Here is an 8,703-nt window from a genome sequence, read left to right on the forward strand (position 1 = left end):
GAACTTAGGAGTGAGTGTTCTGTCCTGCACAGCTGACTATTGCTTCTGTGTTCTCTGTGGAAACTGTGGGGATCTGCTCTCAGTGGAACTTGACTTGTTTGTGCAGCAGTCATGATAGATTTCATTGAGCATCCATCTTCTCTGCTTGGAGTCCCTATAACAATCACACAGATTTACATGACAGCTAACCAGCTTTAGAAGGGTGACCTGTAACTGAAAAAGAAGAGCAAAAGTGACCGGTCTAGACAGGAAGCACAGCTGTAAGCTTACCTTTGTTAGCATGGTGTCCTAACTAGAACTAACCGGCTGCCCTTGGGAACTTGTCCTCCACATTCTTGAAGTAGAAATACTGAAATACATACATTCCGTTTATGGTGTGTTCATCAGTCATGTCCTGTGAAAAACACACTCACGTAAAATCCTCCTTTCCCTTTCAGCTTTTTCTTAAATTGAGATCTGTCGTTCACATAGTATGATTTAATCCCCCAAGAAACTCCATACCCATTTCTTCCTCTGCCTCCTTTCTGGCAAGGTCTAATTGCCCTTCAGTTTCTTTTCTTTTCTTTTTTTGTGAAATGTTTTAATCAAGCTTCTGATTCTTTCATCAAGGACTTTAGGATGTGACACTTGGTTAACATGCTCCAACCCCATTCATGCTTATGTGACTTACCAAGTCTTTTCTTCCAAATTGCCAATTTTTACTGTTTCACTTTGGATTTTTTTTTTTTGAAAGAAAGTCTTCTGTTGAACACTGTTTTGAAATTTACTTAAATCATTTCAAAAGAAAATATACATCTGCATATATAAAATGAAACACGGAAGTATCTTTTCAAGAACTCTTGGGATGGCTTCATTCTCAGCATTGTCTCTGAAGTCTTCTTTCCCTTGCATGTCCTAGAGTTCAGCTTCCCTGCTGAGTCTGACTGCAGGAGTCACCCTCTCCCTATGGACATGTGGTCCACTCATACTCTGTTTCCTCACCACATGATCCTGTTTGTGTGTGTCTTTCAGAATGCAGCTCTTCAGCATCTGTTTATTCGAAAGTCCTTCCGGCCTTTTAAGTGTTTGCAGTGTGGGAAGGCCTTCCGGGAAAAGGACAAACTGGACCAACACTTGCGCTTCCATGGGCGGGAGGGGAACTGCCCGTTGACCTGTGATCTCTGTAACAAGGGCTTCATCAGCAGCACCTCCTTGGAGAGCCACATGAAGCTCCATTCGGATCAGAAGACTTACTCTTGCATTTTTTGCCCAGAATCCTTTGACCGCCTTGATTTGTTGAAAGATCATGTGGCCATTCATATCAGTGATGGCTACTTCACCTGTCCAACTTGTAAGAAACGGTTCCCAGATTTCATCCAGGTGAGTGTCTGCAACTGAGATTCCTGTCTGCTTTCTTCTTTTGATTAAAAAAAAAAAAATCTCAATTTTTGGAAAATTCAGATCACCTAGCACCTGTATTTTCATCTCTTTTTTGAAACAACTCTGAAATAGTTTTCAATCCAACTGCTTTTCATAAATAGAGCTTTATCATCCTTAGTTGTCCAGATCAGTGTCAATTAAAGGTTTAAGTTCTATTTCAAATAATAAACACCAGATTTGGGCTGGCAAGATAACTCAATGGTAAAAGTGTTTGATGCCAAACTTGATGATCTGAGTTCAAGCCCCAGGACTCACACTGTGGAAGGAGAGAACTGATTCCTGAAAGTTGTCCTCTGATTCCACATGTATACCATAGCACTCAAGCATGGGTGGACAGGGACACACACATATATACACACACACACACACACACATACACACACATATACACACATACACACACACACACACACTAAATATAAAGGTGATGTTATCTTTAAATACTTGATCTGGTTATTATTTTTAAAAAAGTCTTTCTTAATCTTTGTCAAATATCTATTACTTTTAAAATAATTTAAAGTCTATAGAACATATACTTCAAGTTCTTGGACTAGAGACATCTCTCTACCATTCTGGTTTCCTATCTAGCTTTGCTTTGGTTCTACATTTGGGAAGGAAACGAGAGTTGGTATATAATATACTGTTGTGTCAAGCACCATCTGTCTCTTTGGTAGTGTGTTCTCTGTGTGGGCAAAATTGGGAGAAGAAGTTCCAGAGTGTCCATGGTTTTATTTGAACTTCAGTGATAATATTTTATATTCTAGTCAGTAAATAATTAAATCACAGTATCTCATTAACTTTCTTTAAAAATTACCAAAGCAAAAGGAGATTAGGATTTAATCATAGTTTTGCTAATGTTGAGAGTCTTAGAAAATTTCTTCACACAGCAAGAAAGTTTGCTAAGGTACAATATAATGGCAAAAGGAACTCCAAAATTATTGAAGAAAAGTGCTTTATAAAGGCGTAGCTTGATAGACTTTCCTCGTAGCTTCCACCCAGAGCTGCTGTTTTTTTTTTTTTTTTTTTTTTTTTTTTTTTCCCACTTTGGTGCTGGCTATGGAATCTGAAGCCTCACACACATTAGGCACATATTATATCACCAAGCTGTGGCACCCCACAAAGCTCTTTTTCATGGCTAAGAGAGTTCAGAACTTAACATTCTTTAGCTCCTTCTCCCCCTATACTGAAATTGAATCCAGGGTGAAGCTGTATTCTTTTATTCAAATGATCCAAAGTAAGAGAATAGGTCCCAAATGAGGAGAAAGAACATCAGTGGTTTAATTATAAATAAATGAGGAGAAAGGACATTAGTGTTTTAATTATAAATGAGTGATGTTTCCAGTGTCATCTGAGTCATATCTTTCATTCTTCAGAACCTGGCTTGTTTTTTTCTTCCACTGCTGAGATTGAACCTAGAGCCTCATGCATGCTTCGCAATAGGACAGTTGCTGTATCACTGAGCTACATCCCAGACCTGAGTTTATAGCAAGAGATGAAAGAATCAGTTAGGAAAAGGCGCAAAATTGCTTCTACATATGTAGAAAGCAGGGGAAAATGAGGACAGGTGACTTTTTGTCTTATAGCTAATTTTTATCATGATTCATTTAAACTCAAATTCCGCTTTGAGTTTTAAAAAAAGCAGAAGAAAATGAGTACAAAAGATCAAGTAAATCCTCTTTCTTCTACCCTTCAAGTCACCTGGGAGGTTCAGATTTGTAGAGCCTTCTGGCCACTGTCTTGCTTCTTTGTGACAAGGACATGTGTTACTGAGGGCAGTCATCCCTCGTGATTGGATAGCCCGGCCAACCTGCAGGTCTCGGTGGTGCGTTGGCTCCCTCTAGCGTCGTAGCCACTATGGGCCTTTCCTTTGGCCGGCAAGTGCCTGAGCTTCCCCTGGTCTTCACTGCCAGGTGAAAAAGCACGTGCGCAGCTTCCACTCGGAAAAGATCTACCAGTGCACTGAGTGCGACAAGGCCTTCTGTCGTCCCGACAAACTGAGACTGCACATGCTCCGGCATTCGGACCGCAAAGACTTCCTGTGTTCCACCTGCGGGAAGCAATTTAAGGTAGGAAGCCAACCTGCAGCCTGAGGTTGTGCTGCTCAGAATTAAGTCAAACTAAGGATAAATGCCTGCTTTCTTCATAGTTTATCACCCCCTTGCACTGACATGGTCTAGGATACACTTTGGATATGATGTTTGACTTGGCTATAAAATTGGAGGGAAAACTCACCTTATTCATTTCCAAAACCAAATCCTCAAGCAAATGACAAATAATGCTTGTCTTTAATGGTTAACAGAATTGCTATTGAGTGGTTCCTAAGGGACTTGCTAATCAAATCAAGAGGTTTTTTTTTTGTTGTTGTTGTTGTTGAACACAGTATAGGAGCCAGCAGCTGAGTTCTCTAGGCAGGAGGATAGGAACTGTAAAGAAAAACAGAAGAAGGTTTAAACCACTTTGGAGAATGTAATGACTTCAAGGACTATAATTAGAAAACAAGAAACTAGGCATTGAGGTGCACACCTGTAATCCCAGTACTCATGAAGATGAGGCAGGAGGATCTTGAGTGCTAGCCTAGGCTATATAGTAATTTCCAAGCAAGTTTGTGCTAAACAGTCAACAACAACAGTAACCTGCCTGGAATTGAGAATCCAAGGGAAAATCTGCAAGAAACTCAGAGATAAATGTCATTGGGAGATGCTGCTCAATATGATTATTGATCACATTGTCTTAGAAACTAGAAAAGAGGGGCTGGAGAGATGAGGCGGGTGGATCTCTGTATAGTCCAGTTTGGTCTACATAGTGAGTTCAGGCCAGCTGGGGCTACAGGGGAGAACCTGTTTCGAAAAGACCCCCCCAAAAAAAAAAGAAAAAAGAAAAAAAAAAAAAAAAAAGAGAGCCAGTGAGAGATGGCTCCGTGGGTAAAGGTGCTTGGCCTATTAACCTGAGAATCCTAATTTGATACCCAAATCCCACAGTAGAAGGAGAAAGCCAACTTCTAAAAGTTGTCCTCCGAGCTCCACGTGAGCATCATGGTACATGCATGTCTTCCCTTAAACACACACATCATACATACACACACATGCTAATAATAATAATAAATAAAATTAAATAAATAAAAAACCTGAAATATGAAATAGATTCTTAGGAAGGGAAAGGTAAGAGTTATATTTATATAGAATGTAGACGTTAAAGAGAAATAGGAAGTAAGTTTCAAAGCTTAAGCTTTGTGGTGCATATATTATAGTTTATAGATTGAGGTTGTGATGGTTTTCAGTATATTGTTATGACTGAAATCTCTGAAGAACTCCACTGTGAGCTGGTGTGGAGGTGTGGGCCTAAAATCCCAATTCTCATGAAGCTGGGGCAGGAGGATTGCCATTCAAGGCTAGCCTTGGCTATGTAGTAAATTCAAGGCCAACCTGGGCTATCTAGTGAGACCTTTTCTCAAAAAAACAAAACAGCAGGCCAAGCATGGTGGCACATGCCTTTAAAAAGGCAGCCTAGTCTACTTATCACGTCCCAGACCAGGCAGAGCTGCATAGTGAGACCCTTTCTTAAAAATCCAAAAACCAGCCAGGCATGGTGACACACGTCTTTAATCCCAGCACTCAGGAGGCAGAGGCAAGTAGATCTCTGTGAGTTCGAGGCCAGCCTGGTCTACAAAGTGAGTTCCAGGCCAGCGGGGGCTACTGGGAGACCCTGTCTCAAAAAAACCAAAAAAAAAAAAAAAAAAAAAAAATCCAAAACCAAAACCACTGGGCCTAACAACCTGTATTGTATCCTTGGAATCCACGTAGTAGGAGAGAGCCAACTTTTACAGATTGTCCTCTGATTTCCACATGCACACCCCGGTATGTGTGAGTGACGTGCACGCACACACACACACACACACACACACACACACACACACACACACGTGAATGATAAATAAATAAATGAAAAGAATTTTAAAAGAACTTCAATTTGAAAAGTGTAAATTTGTCTGGATTTTTTTCTATTTTCTTTCTTCTTTGTCCTCCCTCTCTCCATTCTTCCTCTCTCCCAACTAACCTACTTCTCTCCCTCCCTCCCTGTCTCCCTCTCTCCCTCCCTTCCTGCCTCCCTCCCTTTGTTTCTCCCTCCCTTCCTTCCTTCTTTCCTTCCTTCCTGAAACTCATGATCTTTCTCCTTTCATCTCCCAAGTCCTGGAATTATAGGCGTGCACCACCACATTCCCCTCCCCCTTACTGTCCCCTTTCCTTCCTTTTTCTTTTCCCTCTCCTTCTCTTCTCTTTCCTTTCTTCCCCACCCCCAATGGGTTTACAGGTATGCACTACCATGTCCAACTAATTATTTAATTTTATTATAATCTTTGAAGTTATAACATTCTCAAAGTAGTCTAAGCCCTCACCCTTTCCCCCCTCACATTTTTCTTTACATTTCATTTTTAATTCCTATCGACCCCCCCCATTTCCTTTCCCTTCCTCCCTCCCTCTCCTTCTCTACCTTCTACATTGGCCATGAAGTTTGAACTCAGAACTTTGTGCATACTAATAAGCCCAGACTCTACCACCGAGTCATATCCCCAGCCCTATAGAAAGTTTTCTATGTAAAGGGATCCTTGTGTTGTGATGCTATTTGGCTGTCCATCCATGCTGTCCACTCAACACCTTGTTCCTGGGAGTTTTTGTTTCTTTTTGTTTTGATTTGGCTTTTGTTTTTTTAAAAGCAGAGTCTCATTATGCAGTCCTGACTGACCTAAAACTCTCTATACCAGGCTGGCCTCAAACTCACAGAGATCCCTCTGTCTCTGCCCTCTGACCTATGTCCCTATCTCTGCCACTGCCTCTGTCTCCTGAGAGCTGGAATTAAAAGCATGTACCACCATGCCCAGCTTGTTTTGAGACAAGGTTTCATGTAGCTTACGCTGGCCTCAAACTCAATGTATTACTAAGGTTGTCCTGATCCTCCTACCTCCATCTCCTTAGTGCTAGGATTACAGGTATGTGTCACTATGCCTGGCTCAGCACTGTATGATTATCTATTTTATGCCAGATATCATTTTAATACATAGGAAGGTTAAAAAAAGAATTGGGCTGTCTGGATGGCTTCGTGAGTGAAGGTGCCTGCTGCCAAGACTGTTGGCCTGAGTTGGATCCCTGGTACTCATGAGGGAAAGAGAGAACTGATTCCCCCAAGTTGTCCTCTGAACTGGGGAATGCATGTGCCCCCCCCCACATAAACTAAATAATAACAAATTAAAAAACAAAAAGAATGAACAAGAATAACAAAACCTTTCTGCTTCCATTTTCTCCATTATTTTCATTCAATGTATTAGACAGAGTCGAATCAGAGAAGCAAAACTACTGTGTCCGTTAGAGAATAAGGGATTTCCTTATAGGACTGAGAACTTAATTATAGGGGAAGATGGAGAGTCATGGTCTGGTGGAAGAATCTTGGGATCAGAAGTCACTAATGCACCCTCTGAAGCACTGGTCTGGGTGGCAAGATGAAAACTTTCATGAGAGTTTAGGACCCCAGCTCCTGCACCAGCACTGTGGTCCCATGAAGGAAAGCTGATGGAAGTCTGCATCTGGCAGCAGGACTGGAATTGGCCAGTAGGCCTGGCAGTCAGGAAGAGAGCTGGGAGCTGAGTGTGACGGAGTGAGGATCCACTAGCACCTTCCCACCCAACACCACCTCCAGATACAACCCAGCTCGGCAGAGCAACGTGGCAGCTGCTGTGGTCCTTCCAGGCTGCTGCCAGTTCCTCTTTTGGCTGATTTTAATGTGAAGTGGTGCCAGGGAGGATTCCACACAGATGTCATTTGCTTTGACCAAGCAGTCATACTGTACAACTGCCATATAATTTCAATGCTTTTTTTCCAGACTCTAACCAGAATATTTTGCTAGAGAACAAATCTGATGTTGTAACCCTTCTGAAAAACCCTTTGTAGTTCTCCATACAGATAGCATCCACAGTTCTGAATCTATAAAAGACAACACAAGATCTGGCTCCTTTTTACCTGTCTACTTTCTTCTTCTACTTGGCGCTCCAGCTTTAGTGAGGAGTACTGTCTCTTCATTGATCTTCTTCTCATCCCTGGTTTGAAATAAACTTCCAGACTCATGTAATTTCACCTTGACTGATAACACTTCATCTGAGGCATTTCTCAATCCTGAATGAAGTGCTTCTGCTATGAATTCCCACAGGACTGTTTGCTGGTGACCCCTATTACAGCTCTTGTGTATTGCAGCACTATGTTCTGCCAGTGATAAGCTGCATGAAGGCAGCATAGACAAGATGAGGTGGTGGGCTGGAGAGATGGCTCAGTGGTTAAGAGCACTGGCTGCTCTTGCAGAGAACCTGGATTCAGTACCCAACACCCATATGACAGCTAACAACCATCCTTAATTCCAGCTCCAGGGCATCTGTCACCCTCTTCTGACCTCCTTGTACTTACATACATTCAGGCAATACACTCATATACGTAAAATAAAACAATAAAATATTAAAAATAAATAAAGCTGGGCATGGTGGTGCACGCCTTTAATGCCAGCATTTGGGAGGCAGAGGCAGGCAGATCTTTGTGAGTTTGAGGCCAACCTGGTCTACTTAGTGAGTTCCAGGCCATCTAGGGCTACAGGTCACCCAATCTCAAAACAAACAAACAACAACAACAAATTAACAAAACAAAACAAAACAAAAAAACAAACAAAACACCATGCAGGGGTGTTTTCAAAATTAAAGTCTGGAATAACAGATTTCTAGGCTTTCTACTTTTACTCTGGGTTTGTTTGGAAATTAAGAAATAAAATATTTGTATCTTAAAAGACATTTACTTCATTAGTTGGCTTTAGGGAGCATATACTTTAGATGGAAAATTACACATTCAAAATATGATGACTCAGCACTCAAGAAGCTGAAGTTAGGTATCATGAATTCAAGGCTAGCTTAGGCTACATAATGAGACCCTGTCTTAAAAAAAAAAAAAGAAAAGAAAAGAAAAGGGTAACATGAGAAGAATTGACTCTGATTTTGGGAGTAGGAGAGAGTTCATAGGTAAGGTGACACTTTTGATTTTGTTTTGACTGAGAATTGAACCCAGAGCCTCATACATGCTAGGCAAGTGCTGTCCTGCTGTGCTATACCTAAAGCTCAGGGCGACAGGTTTTTTTTTTTAATATTTTATTTATTATTTTTATTTTATGCATATGCATGTATTGCCTACATGTAGGTAAATGTACCCATGTCATGCAATGCCCACGGAGGACAGAAGAGGCTGTCGGATCCCCTGGAAC

The 8,703-nt window shown here is 41.3% G+C and overlaps 1 protein-coding gene across 2 annotated transcripts in view; it reads left to right on the forward strand.

The window, feature by feature from the left end:
* Positions 1–8,703, forward strand: part of Prdm10 (PR/SET domain 10) — a 143,836-nt gene that overhangs the window by 100,262 nt on the left and 34,871 nt on the right. For both annotated transcript variants that reach the window (XM_017802922.2, XM_029555542.1), the window contains exons 12-13: positions 1,012–1,359; positions 3,330–3,485. In XM_017802922.2, the coding sequence (XP_017658411.1) occupies positions 1,012–1,359; positions 3,330–3,485 (504 nt within the window). The remainder of the gene's footprint in view (positions 1–1,011; positions 1,360–3,329; positions 3,486–8,703) is intronic.

The sequence above is a fragment of the Nannospalax galili genome, unplaced genomic scaffold, assembly GCF_000622305.1.
Source record: "Nannospalax galili isolate Female #2095 unplaced genomic scaffold, S.galili_v1.0 scaffold6, whole genome shotgun sequence".
NCBI lineage: Eukaryota > Metazoa > Chordata > Mammalia > Rodentia > Spalacidae > Nannospalax > Nannospalax galili.